Source organism: Phyllopteryx taeniolatus, chromosome 10 (genome assembly GCF_024500385.1).
Source record: "Phyllopteryx taeniolatus isolate TA_2022b chromosome 10, UOR_Ptae_1.2, whole genome shotgun sequence".
Classification (NCBI taxonomy): Eukaryota; Metazoa; Chordata; class Actinopteri; order Syngnathiformes; family Syngnathidae; genus Phyllopteryx; species Phyllopteryx taeniolatus.
The window spans coordinates 30,105,437-30,125,941 of record NC_084511.1 but is presented as its reverse complement, the minus strand read 5'-3'; the positions used below and the strand labels follow the sequence as shown (position 1 = coordinate 30,125,941).

The window sequence follows — 20,505 nt, the reverse complement described above, 5'->3', positions numbered from 1 at the left end:
TTGCTGTGCGTGCGTGCGTGCGTGCGTGCGTGGAGGCGCTCCTTCGAAATCGTAAGACTGGAACATTTTCAACTCGGATTCGGCTTCTCAAAAAACAAAACAAAAAAAACACAAGATGGTTTCTTAGTCGTTGCAGACGGAAAAAAACCCAACAAGTTTTATATTTGGTCCCACGGCATCTATAAACATTACAAAGTGCACAAATTGTTCTTTTGTTCGACAGTGAAGGTTAAAGTGAGGAATTTCGGAGTTGGTGTCCAAATGTGCTGTTTGCAGGACTGTGGGTGACCATGAAGGCTCTGGTCGGCGACACGGTCCAGATCCGCAAAGAATACCCCCACCTGGTGGACCGCAGCACGGCGGTGGCGCGCAAGCTGGGCTTCCCCGAGATCATCATGCCGGGAGACGTGCGCAACGACATCTACCTCACGCTGCAGGGCGGCGACTTCGACAAGTACAACAAGACCACGCAGAAAAACGTGGAGGTCATCGTGTGCGTGTGCGACCAGATGGGCAAGGTCGTACAGGTGGGCGGCGGGAAGCCCGACGGGAAAGCGAGGCGGCCTCTGCGCCTGCGCGCTATATTATGACAAGATTCAGCAAAAGGAACGAGCTTACCAAATAATAATGCGCAATTTTGTTCAATCAAAGTATGAACGTTTATGTAAATGTTGTTCGGGTTTTGGGGGGTAAAAGGAAGCATAACAATGTCAATTAATGTTGTGCATTTAGCACGGAAGTCCGCTAGCTTCGAAGGGGAAACGCCTTAGACGGGCTAATGAAACTAACAGCGGTAGTAGTAATAAACCGTTAAAGAACACGAATGGTGCAGCAACACATGCAGACTGTGTATAACAACAATCAAAAGCGTTTGTATATTATTTATGCCCTGCGAAAACCGACTCGTATTACTCCAGCTTGGTTGAGACAGTCTTCTTCGTGCATTATGGATCTTTGTGCGATTATACAGCCCCCTAGTGGACGAGGCGCACTCAGCAGAAGGAACAACACATTGTCCATTGAATTCAAGCATGAAATCATGAGCGAACAGAAGGTTCATTTTTCCTGTTCTGGGGGGACTGGAGCTAGGGTTGGGCATCGAGTCTTGAAACGTTCCAGTTCTCCCGGAATCATTCCAAGTTTCAAATTTGGGTTTGTAGTTTCGATGGCGACCTGAAGAAGAGCGCGCCGGAAACCAACGAAGGACAAGTGTGTGCCGAAACGCCGCTCGAAAATGTGTCTTCCCATTTTTTTTTTCTCGACGAAGAAGAAGTGCCACACTTGCGGCGAGATTACTTTTGGCTAACGCTAACGCTAATCCGTCAAGGCACCACGGTCCGCTTCCGGTCTCGATCGTCTGAGCGTGACGCCGACTGTCCTTTTGTAGAACTCCATCTGCCTCGGCGCGGGCGACAAAGCGACGAGCGAATACAGATCGGTCATCTACTACCAAGTCAAACAGCCCCGCTGGATGGAGACCTTTAAGGTGTGTTGCAATTATCGGCAGCTATATTGTGACCATATATTGCGTCGTCAAAAGTAGAAGCGCAACGGCAACTTCTGGAAAGACGACGCGTGTGTTTCCTTGTCCTCCAGGTGGCCGTGCCTCTGGAGGAAATGCACAGAATCCATCTTCGCTTCATGTTCAGACATCGCTCGTCTCAAGAGTGTGAGTGTGACAGTCGTCGGCATTTCTCGACGGGAAAAAGGACCAAAGGCTCGGAAGCAATTTTGCGAACTGAGCCGAGGCGTCGTCACACACGCTCGACCGCGCAGGAAGCCGTCATGTCACACTTTTCTCTCTCGCTTTCCCCGATCTTCTCTCTCTCGTGGCGCTGCAGCCAGAGACAAGAGTGAGAAAAAGTTTGCCATGGCCTTTGTGCGTCTGATGAAGGACGACGGGACGGTTCTACAGGATGGATTTCACGACCTCGTGGTCTTCAAGGTTGGCATTCGAGAATTTCATGAAAAACGAGCCGCTCAAATGTAGCCGTCGCTCGTGCCTCCCTTTTCCAAAGTCGCAGATCAGACGCGCAAGTGTCGCACTTGGCCGAGTCGGCTTTCCCCCGCACGGTATAAGAAGTCGAGTGCCTTCGTTCGCATCGTCGCTTATCAGCTGCAATTGCAACTCGCAGTTAGCTAGCTGGCTACGCCTTCACGCCACAAGTACTTTCATGAGAATAAATGATCTTTCCATCAGATAGTCTGCTGGCGTGGCCGTTTTAGAGTGTCCTGCTCGAAAAAGTTTGCATTTTACACTGATTTGTAAGCTGGCAACCACCTTTAAAAGTTGTGGCTGTACAGTACGTCTGCAGGCGACATTTGGCTCGCCCGAACAGGCTGAGAGAAGCTAAATAGATTTCCTGCTTAATGAGCGCAGGTAAGACTGAATCCACTTACTGATTAAATGTCAACTCCAGTGCAGATGAATTACTGGCGATGTAGTCGGAGACCAAATGGACGGCGCCCCCGTTGCTCGATGGTCTCCCGTTACCCAAGCGCTCCTCTCAATCTCGGATCCACGTCAAATTGATCAAGTGCGATAAAGTGCTCTTCTAAACGAGGATGCGGCTGCGTTCAGAAGTCACCCGTCACATTCGAGCTCCAGCACACACAGAGAAAATACTAACCCAAAACGTCAGGAAAAGACTACTAGAACATCAGAACGTGATTGGTTGATTCTGAACACAGACACACCCCAGTTAGAAGTGGGTGTGCACACTTGTGCCACTGCATTTTCTCTGTGTATTTTTACATCCATTGTCAATTTAAAACAGAATTTTGAGTTGCACAGTTTATAAATCACAACAAAGGTGGGAAAAGTTTTAAAATGATTTATCTTTGTTCTTTTAAAAAAAATTAAAAAAATTATATATATATCGATATATATATATATATATATATATATATATCACCAAAACTTGACAGTTGAACAGGGGTGTGTAGACATTTCCTGGTCACATTAACACCCGTGGTGGATTTATAACGTAACATTGAAGAAGAGGCCGGTGGGAGAAACTTTGCAAACGCGGAGAGGACACACCAACTCCACACGCAGCCGGGAATCGAACCCCGCGGAACCTCAGAACTGTGAGGCGGACGCGCCGGTCGTCGCGAGTTCACCAACGCTGCCTGAAGTTGAAAATGGGAAACACAAACAAGACGAGAATCATTTGGAAACTCGCAACTATCGTATGAAAAGAGGACTCACGATCATTGTTGTCACAGGGCGACAGCAAGCGCATGGAGGACGTCAACTGCTACTTGTCCTTGCCCTCCACCCGCAACCACTACGGCGACCTCCACAAGGGGGCGCTACTGAGCCGGAGCACCAGCAACGTGAGCGGGGGCGGCGGTGGGCTCTCGGTCAGCTCCAGAGACGGATTCACCATTTCCACTTTGGTCTGCTCCACCAAGCTCACCCAGAATGGTAAGAGTGCGCGTGCGCGAGATATTATCGTACAACATAAATCGGAGGAAAGAAAAAGATTTGTGACTCACGCGGCCCTTGAAAAAGGGCGTCAAGCTCTTCATTTGGCCCATTGTCTGTCACGCGCAACCATCTAGAAGTTCCGTGATGACGAGATGAGCGGTGGGGAAGGCCCGCCTCTGCGGGGGCCATTTTCTTGGCCTCTTCACGTAGTACAATGACTCAACCGGCCCAATTCGTGATTCATTATTTTTTATCCCATCGTATGAGCGTGCACTTGACTCGTGGCAAAGTCATAAAGAACGATTAGCGTCCGGTGTTGTGACTTTGTCACGCGGGGGCGGGCGGGCGACCACGTAGAGGTCAGCACACCGCCTCGAACGTCACCGCGCGGGAAAGGCGATCCGGCGCAGGTGCCGAGCGACAGCCGGCCGTTACCGGGGAAGCGCGTCCGTCACCGTAATGAACGTTGACCTTTGTTTCAGTCGGGCACACACGCGCACACTCGCACTCCCTCGGCACGCCGCCGGGGTCGTTTCAGGCGGCCTGCCAGATACGTCACGTATTTCCCGGGCACCGGGAGGCCACCGGGCCGTCCTCCCGTCGCACAGAAGTTTGCTTTGCCGCACCGACGACGCCACGGAGATGCTGTCGTCTGAAAGAGGATTCGGAATAAAAGCTTACGGACTGTTCATTTTGCATGCGCACGAAGAATGTTCCGGGTCCATTTTGACCCGGGAGAACAATATCCTCATAATCGGGAACTACATACAGACTTTTCAAAATGTGTGAATATGTAACATCAGAATCGCAATGTCTTTATTGAAATTGACCCAATTAAGTCTAACACACCTTACACAATACGACCAAAATCCAAAAAACAAATCTTTGTGTGTAGGGTCTGTCACAAAAAACCTGATTTGAAAAATCCTCGTGTGTGCCAGGACTCGGTCGTCATACTACAAACTGCCAAGTCACCCGTGAGGCCTTTCAAGCGGCACAAAATTCCACACACTTTCCCAAATCTTCCAAAAGTTGCCAACAAAATAATCCCCAACATCCGAAGTTCTCGGACGTCATTAACATTTCAAAAGCTCGAATCGATATTCATTGTGAGAAGGACGAAGCTTCCAGTCGGCAGATGAAATGCTGTTGTTCTGCAGTGGGCCTGCTGGGGCTTCTGAAATGGAGAACTCGACCTGAACTGCTGCGGGAAAACCTGGAGAAGCTGAAACTCATCGACGGGGAGGAGGTGGTCAAGGTCGGTGGGGCGACTTAACCCCCCCTTGCGTGTGCGAGCCCCCTCACCAGCTTTCGCTGCTTGTTTGAAGTTCCTGCAGGACACTTTGGACGCTTTGTTCAACATCATGATGGAACACTCTCGGACCGACGATTACGACATTCTCGTGTTCGATGCCTTGGTGAGTCCAAACTTTCATTTGTCGGATTATTTCACATGGATTCTCATGCCGTTGTTGTTGTTGTTGTTTTGTCTCCCGCAAGATCTACATAATAAGTCTCATCGCAGACAGGAAATTTCAACATTTCAACACGGTGTTGGAGGCGTACATCAAGCAGCATTTCAGCGCCACGTTAGCCTACAAGTATGTCGTGCCTCCAAATCAGGATCCTTTGCTTCGCTTTGTTCATTGGCTGAATGACAAAGCGGCACGTTTGTACAAGAACTTGAGAGAGCCTCGATAGGCTTGGAGGCGACACCGATAACGGTCGTACGTTATTTTCATCAATGGCGAAGACAAACAATGCCGGAAACGGATGCACGGCTTGTAATTTGAACTGTGCAACTTTTGGAGGTTTGCAGTCAGTCGTCTTACTTTTGCGTGGCTTCTGTGCAATTAAATGTCGACTCGGAGCCGCTTTGGATATCAGCGGCTCAATTCAATCATGAATCCTCCCCGTCTCGTCCATCCGGTTTGCCAGTTTGCAGCTCGGCGCCCGCGAGCTTGCAGGATGTGATGTCAAACTGCCTGCCGCTGCATTCCGAACTCGCCATCTTGGTTTCACGGGGGCGGCATTAAATCCTGTCAGCCGTGCACCAGAGACGTAATTGGTCATATTTTTGAGGCGGGCCCGCCAGCCGTTAGTCAAGATTAGAGTCGTTTTCGGGACGCTTTTATTATTTAAGAGGATTGAAGATACATACTTCTTAAAGCGGTTAGTGGCTCTCTTCATTGCCATGTTTTCATTGACCGTCCGTGTTTGCTGTGACACAGATGGCCGCCTCATCAGGTACCCCTTGCGCTTTCAAGACTCGAAGAAGCCTTTACCTACAGAGATCATACGTTGACAATTTGTTTCTTATCGTTATTGTAATTAGTGGGTCACCGTGGTGAAGGATCTCGAATTCCACATTGCTCCCACGTACTGTAGTTGTTATGGAGTGTGTATTTTTGAACCGCCCGTCGGAAACGCTGTGAACGATGTGAAAGGGAGCCAAGCCAGGTGTGAAAAAGTCCTCCGCTTCCTCACTTCTTTTCCCGCTCTATAAAAGTTCAAATGGACTTGTTGAAGAACAGCACAACTTTGTGGGACAACGTTTGTGCTTTTCTGTCTGCCGTCGCTCTCACAGGAAGTTGATGTCGGTGCTGAAGAGGTACCTGGACGTCTCCAGTCGAGGGGAGCACTGCGAGGCCATTCTGCGAACTCTCAAAGCTCTGGAGTACATCTTCAAGTTCATCGTCCGCTCGCGCATGCTCTACTCCCAGTGAGTGTGACTGCGTGTGTACTTTTGGATGCCCTCGTTAGCATAACGAGTTGTGAATGATTTGAGCGATGCCAGCGAGCCTGCATCGATCACGCTAATCAACTGCGGCAAGTTAGCCAAGGGGTGTTGCTTCCAGTGTCAGTGGCGCTAATACGCATTGAGGGCAATGACGGGGCTCACAATTAGCGAGCATTGCCGCGATGCACCGGGATAACTCGCCGATAACTCGGCCTCATGAAATCAATAAGTATGGAAACATAGGAAGCATCAAATCTCGAGATGCCACTGAGACCTAGTCGTCTTAGGTGCCCTGCGAGTTGCTCTTTCCTTGCCTACATGTGCACTCTTTTGGCAAATAGGGCTGTCTACCCTAATCTAAACGTCTAGCTAATTCACAATTCGCTAATTTAATATTGCCTGCCACCGCCAGTTAGAACGAATTGTAATCCTTCCACAAAGACAAGACAAGGCCACCGGCGCACTTTTAATTGCTTCATTGAACAAACGGTGAGAGAACAAGCACATTCATACACGAATCGTCGCAGTTAAAGCCGAGTAACTCGGCATGCGGACTGGCTAACGGTTCGGCCAGTTAACAGTCTTAACGAGCCAACACGGCAAAGCCTGCACTCTCGTTCGCTGACTCCGACGTCACTCAACAGTCCGGGCCCCGCCTTTTCAGGCAACACGCATACAGCCTTACGCGGGCTAAAGTGTAGAACGTAAGGATGGCGACCCCAAGTGCGTAAACATACCAACTGCACCTCACGTGCATATTTTGGATTGGAGTTCTGTATGAAGCTTAAAAATATATCCAATGAAAATATATCTAATGAACAAAAAGTGGTTTGCTGCCATCTTGTGGCCTTTCTAAGCAAGTAAAAACCGGTTTTGGGGTTTTGGGGTTTTGCAATTCGCAGTATAGGCAAAAGTGTGGGTTGACTGTAAGGAACTTGCAACTTCTTCCCGAGCACTGCCGAGATGCCCTCTGGCAAGTCAACAAAACCCCACCTGCGTTTATTCTGTGAAGGTTGATCACTTATTTCATCCTGTCCCGTTCGGCAGCTCAGTTGTGCAGTTTGGCGGATCTGTATTCCTCATCCTGCAAGAGCGGTTGCCGTGCAACAGGAGAGTTTGAGTCTGTTGCCTTTGGTGTCGACATGGTAGGGTGTGGACAAGCAGTTTAGAAAATTCTCATATGTAAAGAGTCCGTTTTCAAGTGATCATTTCCGTGCAAGTTAAAGACCGTTAGCGCGATATCTTTTGGGTGCATGACGTCAAGCGTTGAGCGCGTGACTGCGTGGCCTCCTCAGGCTCTACGTGGGCGACGAGCAGGCCCAGTTCGAAGAGTCGCTGCGGAAGCTTTTCGAGTCCATCAACAACCTGATGAGGACGGACTACACCACCACTCTGCTGCTGCGGGTAAATGCCTGTGCCTTTCGCCACACACCTTCGTCGTCATCATCTCTCCCCGCTTCTTGCCGCTTCCGTGCTGTTTGTTTGTTACTACTTTCATCGATTTCTACAAACTTTGTGTAAGTTTAAAAGTCCGTTTCTACACTTGCCAAATCTAGCTGTTCGACTTTATTGCCAGTCACAATATAGCGGATCTACTCAAGCTACTGGTTACACTGACGGCAAATATAATCAGCTTCAGTCACCTTTTTGACTTCTTGCGGAGGACATATAGCGAGGTAGGAGCGCGGCGCTCGAGTAGAAAGGCAAACCGCGTGCGGCACAGCGCGAGTAGAAAGGAGCCTTAACTCTACAGTATCCACATATTGAGATCCGTTCTCGCATATCCCTAAAACGACAGAATCCACGCTGCTTGCGCGAAAGTCGGGCCATTGAGTCGCGACACCGCAGGGGTCAAATTCGAGGCCCGGGGGCCAGATGCGGCCAGCCACATGACTTTATGTGGCCCGTAAAAGCAAATCACGTGCGGCAACTTCCACAAATTTGAACCATCATTTGAAATCATCATCTCGCTAGCATCAGGCCAAAACCTCCTGCGTCCACATTTATTCATAGATCGATACTATTGGCAAAGCGGCCAAATGTTACGGAACGTCCCTATTTTGTTACGGAAATCACTGCACGTTGACTCGTTACGGCCGTAACGCCGATTGTTCCGGATATCGGAAGAAACCAAAAATCCAGCATTTGACGTGACTGAACAGCTGCTTGGTGCGCGCAATTTGATGACGCCCCCTGCCGCCAAGCCACGGAGGCGAAGGTTCTCTTTGCGTCCGGTGTCAACGCGTTGTAGGTCACCGATCATCGCCTCCATGCTCGCGAATAAGCTCCACTTCTCAGCGTGCGTCCTACAAAAGTGTCAGGAAGGGAGGAGCGGGAGTGGCGAGGCCAAGACCATGTCAAAGCCATGCTAATTGCTAAGCTATCATGTACGCTTGTCACATACTGCAGGTCTGCTGGATGTAACCAACTTTGATCAACAAAATAAATAATACACATTCGCATGTGAACCGTGGGCGGGTTAAAAGTACATTATTATTATTATTATTATTATTATTAAATATTTGTAATATAACCTTTATTAGTCCCACAATGGGGATATTTGCACCATTTCAGCAGCAATTGTGGATATAGGAACTGTAAATATATAATATAAATAACAAGTGCATTGCACAAAATGTAAATCAAAACTATTGTCCGTAGATAAACTCTCCAATTCAGTCTATCCGCGCATCCGTTTTCCGTCGCGCTTTTCCCGGCCGTTGCCCTTCTATGGTGATTTTCCTTTTCTTATTCGAAATGCCCTTCAGATCTCACCACACATATGCGAAGAGTCAAAAAAAAAAAGTATCTCAAAAATATCACCTGAATAATTGAAGTATTTTGTGTGTGCTCAGGTTGCAGCCCTGAAGTACCTGCCGACAGTCCTACATGATGTTGAGAAAGTTTTCGATGCCAAATTGCTGAGGTAAACTCCCGCGCGCACGCGTGCACGCTGGCTTCACGTCTTACCTTCCGCGTGGGGGCTTTTGTCGCCCCCCGGCCCCACCGATGCTAATCTTCTGTCCGATACAGCTCATCCCTCCGCCCGAGGGAGCTTCTGCTCTTTCATCAGGCGATAAAAATCTCATTGAGACGACGCGTACACAAGGAAATGCGCGTCGACGCTCCACAGCTCCTCGATTTTACCACCAAATTGACAATTCCGGCGAAAGCGTACGAGCTCTTAACCCCGCCTCGCATCGCCCGCAATTCCACTCGCCTCTTAAGGAAAGCTTTGAAGGCACATCTTAACGTGAGGAGCAGTGACACCAATGACGGGCTGCAAATTGGAGGGTTGGCGTCTCCGATCATCGAGCGAACGGAAACCTTTCGTTTGGAGCAAAGGATTTTCTTGCATTGAATGTGCTTTGCGCAACGTTTTGGCTCCCGCTGGAAATGTTTGTTCCAACCTGCAAACATGGTTTATATGGAATCAAAACGTTCAGGACACACAAGAAAAAGCTCAAATATTAAATGTGTTGACATTCGTCATAGCAGTAAGCGTTGCTGGCTTCCCGAGAAGCCGTTGCCCCGGCTTGACCTTCTGATTTCACATAAATATATTGTGAACGTGGCCGGCGAGTGCCCTTGCATTTTCCAGCACCCTCATCACCGCCATCACTCACCTCATCTGTTTGTGAGGCTTTGTGCAAATATCTGCCAGCGCGGCGCCCTTGAGTGTGTTCCGTGTCAACGCGCCGTCACAAAGCCGCCACTTCTGATTGTTGCCACACACCCGCACGCACGCACGCACGCACACACACACACACACACTCACACACACACAGCCAGTTCAAATGCAAGTCACGTCGTATTGTCACCTTTTTCCACCCTTTGTCTTATTTCGTCCTTATTTCTCCAAAGCGAGTGTGGCACGCCGTGCGCACAACGGAGGCCCCCCGGTATGCCGTAGGCCGCGTCGGTGTTGCCTCGGGCGCTTTCCGAACCGAGCCGCGTGAATTCAAATCAAATTGATATGCATATCAAAAGTTCCATACATCTCGTGTGGTCCATTATTTTTATGTGTAACATTACTGTTGCAAATCAGTATCATTTTGAATGATTATTCAGAAAGAAAAAGACTATTTATGGATATTTGGCAGACGTACATGGGAATCCATTAAAGACCGCGCCAAGTGAATTCTTACATGTTTGAAGATAATTGCTGAAAACATGCACGCTTGACTGCGCCGTACTCCATTGCGAACAAATAAATAACGTTAATCAGGGCGGGGGCGTGGCTAAAAACGGTGCCGATCAACGCACTTCGGCTCGGGCCCGAGTCAGCCCTCCCTCGCAAAATAAGAACTTGAGCCACGGCACAATTGCAACGTGCACTTAGCTAGTTTGCCATGCCTACACCCCCCGAAAATGTAGCGTCCCTTCCATTGGCGTGGCCACTTTAGAGCGCCTCGTTGTCTGTTGTGAGTGTGCGCATGTCACGGTGAGAAACATCTTCAAATTTCAGCAATTCAATTTCTACGTAGAAAGGAACCTTTAGCATTTCCGTATGATTTCAAATGCGATGATAAAGATATATCGATGCTGTGGTCACAGGGCCAAACAACGACCACACTTTTCTCTCTCTTTTTTCTGGCTTTCTCCCTCCAGTCAGTTGCTGCATGACTTCTATTCCTGCATCCCACCGGAGAAACTCCAGAAACAGAAAGTGGCCTCTATGACTGAAATTGTCGGCAGTCAACTTTTCCAGCGGCCAGGTTTGTGTGTTGTTTTTCTTTTTCTTTTTCTTTTTTTAAGACGGCACACTGCTCGGTTCTGTAAGAAGAAGAAGAAGACGTACCAAAGCACACCAGCACACCATTGGCAAATCCTCCTGAGCATCAGTTGAGTCTCACTTAATGCGTGTACCCAACTGAACAGGTCGTCATTATATGTGCGCTGAATCATTTTTGCCCAGCAACAGGAGCCAGCAGACAGCTTTTCATGCTGCTCTTTATGACCAGTCAGGGAGCTCTTTGCACTAAAGGATTCGTCTTTATACAGCTCAGTGCTTAATGCTCATAGTGTTACTGTTAGGCCACGTTCCACTTCTTCCACCACCATCCAGGAAAGCGTTCCGGATGAAGGTGTTGCCAAAAGGCGAAACAGGATGTACAGCGCTTGAACACATTTAGTAGACCACCACCCAATGTAAAGGTTTCGCCATTGGAAAACCACAGCCTCGCTAAATACCCCAATCACGTTTAAACGTCTCTCATGGTTGCTGCACCGATGTGTGCGGAAGCCATTTTTCATGCTAAAATCTAATCGTTGTTATTATTCGCGACAAAAATGGAAATGTTTGTCATGAAAACTGGAAACAAGTAAATCACGTGATTTCTTGATTAAGATGTAAATGTAAATGAGAATTACTTACGGGAAAAACAAAGACCGGTACCTTTTATTGGTTGAATATTAAGACAGGGTATATTGACAAAACATTGTACAAATGTAAATACACAAGATTTAAGACGATGGCCAATTTCCATCTTCAGTCCCTTGCAAGTGGTCGGTCCCTGAATCAAAAAGTAAGGAAGTTACCGTCAATTAATAAACCGCAACAATACTGTATGGTCTCCTCTTGTTTTTGGGGCAGGTTAGCACAAGCACCGTATTGCATTATTCATTGTTTTTGTTTTTTTATATACACCCCTGTTGACCTCGCCGTCCAGAGTTGAAACCACGCAAGTAGCCCCACGTAAGTAGTTCAGGAACAATAAAGCCAGACTATGGTCTTTCTTTGAAACATTCGGTACCGTCAAGGTCCTCCAATATTGAATATATAATATACCGCAATGAGTTCTATGAAAAAGAAAACAAAGTATTTATTGTTCATGAGGTGTGCTTGTTTTTTGAGTGACAACAGCAAAATGAATTTGAAGAGAAAGACTCAAGATTTTTTTTTTTTTGGGGGGGGGGGCTGTTTGTGTTAACGCCCAACTGTTAACTGTACAAATACAAATAATTACCAAAAATATTAGGGCCTAATCTTTATGTTCGCTTGTTCTTCCCTGTATTAGTTAGCAGGCTACTTCTTAGGTTATGGCAGGTGATTTGACATAGTTTTGTAAAAAATAAATCCGTGCGACAGTTTCACGTGCCATCATTAAGCCGTGTCAACATACATTCATCGGCGTTAACTAATGAGCGCACTTGGCAGAGGCAATGTTGTTAATGCTTGGTAAAAGAAGTCAAGTGCGTAGCTACGTGAAATGCTGATAGTCATTGGCGTTAGAGTTTGACTTTGTCCGTAGATTTGACACGTCCCACACGCAGACGGAGAACGTCGGAAAGACGAGGACATCGTTCATGTGTCAGTAGTTGCGCTGCGCCGCATATTAATAAAGGAGAGAAGGTATTAACGTCGGAGGTAAACAAGAGCACTTTGACATATTTACGTGAGACCGCATTCCAATAATTCAGCGGAGCTGACATGACGGCACGAGGCCCTTTTAAAAAGTGCCAAAGCAGAGTTCAGCCGCCTAATTTGGACCCAGCGGGCTGATAAGTGTCGGTTTGTCTGCCTTGTGAGCGCTAATGCGCTGCTTTCATACATACCCACGCGATGATGTGATGTGCGCATAGTGAGGAAGAGGACGGTAAGAATTTCGAGTAGATTGCGCAAGGCTAAATTGGGTTCAAACGAAAGAGTCAGTCCGCTCATGCTAGTAGCACTGATCCTGGCGTTGACGTACTTCCGAGTGACGCGTGACAAAGGCGTGCGGTTCACCCCGCCGCTCGGCCCCTTTGTATCGATCCCCACTCGGTTGATGGATTCCCCCGGGTCGAGACGACGGGCCGTCCTCTCGGGCCGGCTGTCTGCTCCCTCGCGCTCTGCCGCCTGCAGAGGAGAGCGCGAGGGCGCCGACAGTTGCGGATGAAAGGTAAAGAGCAGGATAATGAAAGCGCGTGAGGGGAGGAGGACGTGGCCTCATCCCGCATCCGTCTATTTCGCCACACTGGGCTTGGTGCAATACGGGAATAGAAATGAACTTGGAAAAAAAAGATTTCAAATCCGCTCCTCGAGCCTCGTTGAAGATAAACCCCTCAGATGTTGGCTGGAGACGGAGTGAGTCCGGGGTGACCGAGGAGAGCTGATGCAAGCGGTTTCAAAATAGGAAAGCTAGAACCTTTGTCCAAAGAATTTGAGCGGCAAAAGCAGCGCTGACGTGATGGTTGGCAAACACGGCGGAAGGCGCAGGGATAAGTGAGGCGATGACAAAGCCGGATGCTAGGCGAGCGACAGGAGAGGCCATTTCACGCTGATAAATGGCGGCCACAACCAAAGATATGCTCGGACATAACAAAAACGTTGCCACGGTATTTATTTAGCAAATGTGGGTGTACCACCTTTTCATACGTTTTTTATTTTATAAATAGCATAGTGCTGCGAACGACGGCAGTTTTTCAAGATACGAGCTGTCGCTCTGCCACTTATTTTTGTTGTCGTTGCGTTGCAAGCAAAAATTCAAGTTACGCGTGCTAATTGGTCGCAGCTAACGTTACAACAAGCAGCAAAACAATTCGGTCCAATTTGCGTCCTTCAAGATGTTTATTGCCTCACCCAGTTGAAGTTTAAGCATAAAACAAAAAGTCATGTATTTAACCGAAGCACGTAACTTACGGAAGTCCGCTAGCTGAATGGAGCGATTCTCAACTGGTGGGTCGGGACCCAAAAGTGGGTTGCGGACGGACAGCTAGCAAAAAAGAATTGCACGTATCCCAATTTTTTTTTTTTTACAGAACCGTACCAAGTTCCCACATGGAAAGCGACAAGAAATGTTACTTCCTCGCTCTCTCGCAACTAGTTTACAAACAAAAATGTCAATACGTTAACAAATAGAGTTTAGCTCGGCCTTCGGTTGGCGGACGTCATGTCAAGCGCTACACATTTGGTGGTACAGCAACTCATTTGAAATGACATTTGAAAATATAACGCACTCCACATGTGTGCCTCGTGGCCATTTTGAAACAAAACGATTCTTTCTTCTTCTTTTTTGACTTCTGTGAAGGTGGGCCGTGACTTGGCAACAATTGCAAATGCGGGTGACAACCGTTGAGAACCTCCGGCTTAGCGCTTACACACAAGGATGGCGACCTCAAGTGGACAGAAATAATACCTTCACCTCATATGCGTATTTTGTATTGGTATTACGTAGCTATTCAACTTTAAAATGTAAATCAATAATGAAATAAAAGTACACTACGGCCGCTACTTTATCGCGGCTTTAGTCTATCCGCAATGTTTTGGCCCGAGTTACATTTGGAGTTTACTAACCCAACAAATTACTAACCAATTTATGAAAAGAATTTAGTGGCTACCCAAATTTGTATGCGGTCGGTCAGCAACGCTCATCTGCTGTCTTCTTCCCATCCTGTGCTTCCGTGGCGACGTCTTTTATTTATTTGTTCATGAATCCGTTCAAGCATTGCCACGTAAGGCCCGACTCGGTGTAATTGAGATGGATTTTAGCATTCGGATGCTCATCAGACGGCTTGTGTGCAGAGGATCGCAATCACCCAGGAGGCTGAAATATGCAGCAGAGCTCAATTATATATTCCTAGTCATTAATGGCCCCCGGTGTCCTATTACTGGACTGCAGGTACATATTTCATAGCCCCACCTGCCCGCCAAGCTGCCTCGCCAGGGAAAAGTGTCAAACCCGCTGACAGGCGCCATGATGGAGTGTCTTTGGTATGACACTCTATCGCAGTTCAATTATTGTATGACAAATAAAACTCGTCAGCAACAACATTGAGTTCACCTGCACAATCAAAGGATAACCACGATATGAACGCTGCCTTTATAGAGATGTTTTCTTTCACCTTTGCTGCGTGTACACTGAACAGTCACGGCACGATGAGCACTCGCACGGCCCGAGATCAGAAATTCGGAATTTACGAAGCATCGTGTTTGGTCTTGAGAGTTATTGGGTGTGCGTGTGGCAACCGTGAGGCTCAAACGGGGTTCGACAGAAACAGAAATGTACAGTCATTGTCATTGACAGAGCTGTGCCTTGTGAGTATGCAGAAATGTAATATTTGGCGCTTCATTCAAAATACGTTCCCTCAGGTTTGCAGAAAACTAGACGTGGATGTGTCACTGGTGTGTTTAACGTAAACACAAAATGTTTTCCATACACGTTCGCCTGCGGGCTGTACAATTGTATCGCTCTGACTCAGCGTCATGCACTCGACAACTCGCACAAACAGGTGCACAGGCACAGACATTATGTCCGCTTTGTAAATACATCTGCAAGATGCATATTTGCAGACGTTTTTCATTTTGGATCATTTTGTTATTTGAGCGCTGGGGCTTAAAAACGGGGAGAAACAGATGAGAATCGGTGGGGGGGGGGGGCTCACGGGACCAATTCTGAGCGTCTCATCCAGGTTTGCTACAGCAAACCAAGCTTGCTTGCATGCAGTTGATCACTATGCATTGTAATCTGCTGCTATTGGTCTCACTACATTGCGAGAAAAATAACTTTTAGAACGAGAACTCATGCATTGGTCTTCTACAGAAAGCAGAAATCCCTTCTTCACAGCAGAAGCGATCTCATAATCCAAATTGCTGCCATTGACCGCATCACTTGTTGACATTGTTCACACCCTCGTCTCCATATTTGTCGTCGTGAGGGCCTGATGAATATTGATGTGCGATGTGCCGTTAGCTCATTACCGTCTGGATTTAATCAGCGCGGAGTGAGGCCTCTCGTGTCCCCCACCAATCCTCATGAGTGACATTAAGCTCCCGCTTTTGATGGCGCTCTGTGTGCTTTTCCACATCAGAGAACTTTGCTTGTCAAAGCAAATCACCAAATAAGCAAGCAAAATGTATTGTATGTGGTTTACAATCAAGCCCACGACGTCATGAAATCAGATTCGTATGTGTAAGCTTTTGATACAGCTCGATTTATTTCATGCTCAAATTGCTTATTTTAAAGCCGTCAGCTTTTGTGCAGCTCAAGGATGCAACGCTACGACCATCGCAATCTCAGCCGTGAAAAGCAACAAAACTCTTTGGAGTTTCGTGGTTGCTTTCCCTCATTTCATGACGTATAGTACTGATGTCGAATTATGAATATCAATTGTGTCCATAAAGTGTGTTTGCCTGCAGATGAGTTATTGGCCATGCAGTATTTGAGACTTTTGATTTGAGTTGATGGTTTTACTGGTTACCAGCTTGATGGATCCAAGCTCCATAAAGTTGTCGGTCTTGTTCGCAATTTGGTTCTCAAGTAAAAAAGAATATCTCAAGTTGATTTAAAAAAAAAAAAAAAAAGTATATATATATATATATATATATATATATATATATATATATATATATATATATATATATATATATATATATATATATATATATATATACACTCTTACACTCTACTAATCTTATTTTTACAATTGTGTCTGTGGGGTCAACGCAAATAAGTCAATATACTGTAAGAATGCAATGTTTTGGCAAATAAACGCAATTTTAAATACGAATTCATGTGTATTTGGTTGCCATGTTAATATACAAGATAATATCTTGCTTTCCGCTGGACACATTTTCAGCTAAATTATCAACATTTCTGGGACTGTTCAAGGCAGAATGGCATTTATACATCAGCCGCGTAAATGGTTTAGTACGGCGAAAGATTTTGTCTTGGGAGGAACTTGGAGACATTTTCATGAATAACTGAATACATATTTGTCAGCGGTGTCGTTAATTCCAAGCAAATAGATAGCGGGAAATAATGAGGCTTCACCTGAGCAGCACCTTTTCTAATTGGTACTATGCGCACAACATAAACTCAATAATAAGATGCATGCGGCTTGTGGAAACACTCTTATTTATTTTGAATAGGCTCATCAAATCGAGTACTGCAAGGACGCTCACCGGCCACAACATTAGGTACACCGATGCAATTGTGTAGAAAAATACAAGAACAGTTGGCAACGATGTGTTTGGGGAAGAGCGATTCCATTGTGTCTTACAATAAAAAGACGCAAAAGTCTTCAAACACACACACACACACACACACACACAAAAGGTATCGTTCCCTTGTGTTAGCTAGCAGGCCACCTAAATTAGCTCGGACATTGACAATATATATTACAAGACCTCACCTTTTTCAATTGCCCTGAGAGAAGCCATAATAGGCAAAAAAGAAAATAAAGTTCCAAATAGAAGTAAAAAAAAACAACAACAACAAAGTTTTTGTCCATCTCTTTGTTAGCTAGCTGTGCCTACGTAATTTGTGATGAATGGAGAATGACACAAGATGAACCCATTTTGATTCAGGGGAGAAGAGTACAAAAGAAAAAAAAAGAACAGATCTATCACACGTGGACTACTTTCGTCCCTTTGTAGGCTAGTAGACGATTTTCTGGTTCCTAAAGAGTGACGCAAGGCTTTGGTGGATGGGACGCCACCATTATGCGTCTTCTTTTCTAACAAAAAACCAAAGCAACTTGTAGCGCTGTGTTTGACTACTATGCTATTCTTAGTTAGCATGCTTCCTTCTGGATCAAGAAGAATGATGTAATAGTCAGAAAGGACTCTCTAGCCACCTTTTTGTCCTGATTTTCTGCAAAATGATTTTCTCGTTGTGATAAAAAAAACCCAAAATTGGACATTTATTTCACCGAGCCGGCAAAAACTCCTTGTGCACCACGACTCACTTGACACTTAAGTTGTCATTTTGACCAAGGCTGATCAATTGGGAAAACAGTGCAAATGGCTTGAATGATGTTTTTAGCCTTCTTCTCTAGCGCTGTAGTTTGAATGTGTGACGTTTTAGTCGAATTGATGTTAAGTGAGGAAAGGAGAACCAACGGCGGCCTAAATACTAGCATACTACCATCATTTGTAAGTGTGCCTAGCATACCATTGAGTGGTTGTTTTGCTGACTGATGCTGTTTGTCTATTTTGCTGTGACCTCACTAAGAAGGCTGTGACGGTTTAAGCTGTTCAACTTTTCTGTTGCTCAGATTAATGGCAGCAATGTGCTCTGTTGATGCTGCACCCGAATAGCTCACTGTAGCGCTGACGTTAGCAGGCTAACCGTTATGTTTTGCCAAATTACTCAAAGAAAACCCAAGCAAATATTTGATACATTCCTGTGAGAAAATATCTTCCACAAAGCCAATGATGGAGGTTTGGTTTTGTCCCTTTCGAAGTGGCCACATTTAGTGCGGAGCTATTTACAGTCTTGGTCCAATTTAATCATTATTATTGAATTAAAAGCAGAGTTTTTTTCAAATTTTATTTCATTTTTTTTTTTTTTTAGAGGGGCGGGGGGGGGGGGGGGGGGGGGTGTTGTGCAGCTGCACCCAATGTTGTGGCTGGCAAGGGTACTCGCTCTGCGTATGTACTCAAATACGGATGTTAACGGCTGAGAGGATTAGGCGGTGACATGGTTGAGAAGCACGTACTAGCTGCCCCCAGCTAAAATAAATGCCACTGTAAATGCTGCTCATTCTGCCAGACGGCATTCTGCTGGCAGATGACGTGAGACTAATGCCGGCAATCCTTGTTGCAGTGCACTGCTGCCGTAAAGGCAGCAATCTGCCACTCGGGGCAAAAACTTGCTTATATACACAAGTTACTTTCAGACACAGTCTGATGGATTCGATTTATGTAATTCCCCAATCATGTTTCAAAATATTTTGTCTGTCTGGCATTTGCTCTCTGTAAGATATCAGTGTCAGAATTCTAATGAAAACAAGTCATATATAGTAAGTCCCCAACCCACAAATGTCCAGATCTCTTGATTCACACATTGCAAACCAGTTTGGTACTTATCCTGCGACAATACCAGCAAACCATTTTGTGTTGTGATACGACAATCCATCTTCTGCACCATGAGTCCACGTCTTAACGCTTTGGTGCACCGAAGGCGTCGAGATGGCAGAAGCTCCCGTCGGCCTCGGAGTGCATCATCATGTGTGGGAATTCATCGCACTACTTTAACAGTTTGCATTCAGCCTCTAGCCTCTGGTTTAGGTCTCTTAATCCTGACAAATGATGTCGGCAGGATGTCCGCGACAGCAGGGGAGTTTTGTATGTGACTTTATTTATTTATTATTATGTTTTTTTTTTTTATGTAAGGTCATAAACGTTTATGGTGGAACAAGACAGCAGGTGTGGAGAGAAATGTAAGAGTCAAAAGAGTAACAACAGGCAGATTAGCATTAATGGGGAATGAGAACGAACGAATGAGTGACTGCAACTTCAGCTCTAATCTCGGAAAGGATCATAAAGGATTACAGGAACATGGCGCAGTGTGGTCCACAGCTCCGGACGGCTCCATGTCTTTTGTTGCCTGTGGGTAGAAGCTGTTTTTGAGTCTTGTTCTTCTGCCTGCTGTTAGCATCTGCCAGATGGAAGAACTGTGTTTTGGACGTGTAGCGCCCGCGATAACGATCCGTGGCCTCTTTGTGGCACGGCTGTCATAAATGTAGTTGATGATGCCACTGCGCAGATGTGCCGTGCGCTTTTGATGACAGGCTGGAGAGCGTTCCGGCCCTGTTTGCTGCAGTTCCCGTACCAAACTGCGATGGAGATGCTCGCCGCTGTGCATCAGTAACAATTGCTGAGAACATTTGTTTTATTTTTATTTTCTCTTGTTTCAGCTGCTCACTAAATGTAAGCTGAGTGTTATAAGGTATGCGGAACAATTCCTGTCAACTTGGGATTGGATGAACCGCGACACTCCTTGGCAATTCCCGCTCTTTCGCTCGGGCTTTGCTTTCTTCTTTTCCCCATCGGAAGCAGTTTTTCTATGCTGACTGACAGAGTCATTAGTTTGAGTCAGATCGCACGTACCGTACAACTTACGATGTACTGTAGCTACAAAACCAGCAGCGTCAAAGCCTTTCCAAAAACGATATTCCTCACACGCTTCCGATGTGCATGAATATTTGTAGTGCATCGCACTTCTGAAAATGTACTCTCCGATCCACCTGCACTTTAACGCTTGGGAGTAGATTTTATTCATGCTTTTACTCTTGATTGGGTTAATTGTCCCACGCCCGCAAACAATGCTGCAGTGGCACACGAGCCATTGTTATCTCATCACAAGTGGAAAAAGAGGATTCGTTTCTCTTTCCATGGATGAGTCAATAACAAAAATCATAAAAAACCTCTGCCCTCTAATTTTATTGATTAGAGAGAACGGAGTGAAAGTCAGCCTCTTTTTCGGCATCACTACGTTCATTTTTTTGCACGATTTATAGCGCAGTCATGTGTTGTACACTTCTAATTGGCCGTACGGTGTGGCATCAGATCAGATTCAATTCTTTTAGATACACGGTGTAATGCATTACTGCCATTGGCTAGCGC

General features: G+C 46.2%; 1 protein-coding gene across 5 annotated transcripts in view; it reads left to right on the top strand.

Moving 5' to 3' along the window:
- LOC133484570 (dedicator of cytokinesis protein 2-like) overlaps nt 1–20,505 on the top strand; it is a 69,178-nt gene that overhangs the window by 7,109 nt on the left and 41,564 nt on the right. For all 5 annotated transcript variants that reach the window (XM_061787368.1, XM_061787367.1, XM_061787366.1 and 2 more), the window contains exons 13-24: nt 277–527; nt 1,388–1,486; nt 1,597–1,669; nt 1,842–1,945; nt 3,229–3,430; nt 4,594–4,691; nt 4,762–4,851; nt 4,934–5,034; nt 6,021–6,155; nt 7,469–7,577; nt 9,029–9,099; nt 10,785–10,891. In XM_061787368.1, coding sequence (XP_061643352.1) covers nt 277–527; nt 1,388–1,486; nt 1,597–1,669; nt 1,842–1,945; nt 3,229–3,430; nt 4,594–4,691; nt 4,762–4,851; nt 4,934–5,034; nt 6,021–6,155; nt 7,469–7,577; nt 9,029–9,099; nt 10,785–10,891 — 1,440 coding nt within the window. The remainder of the gene's footprint in view (nt 1–276; nt 528–1,387; nt 1,487–1,596; nt 1,670–1,841; nt 1,946–3,228; nt 3,431–4,593; nt 4,692–4,761; nt 4,852–4,933; nt 5,035–6,020; nt 6,156–7,468; nt 7,578–9,028; nt 9,100–10,784; nt 10,892–20,505) is intronic.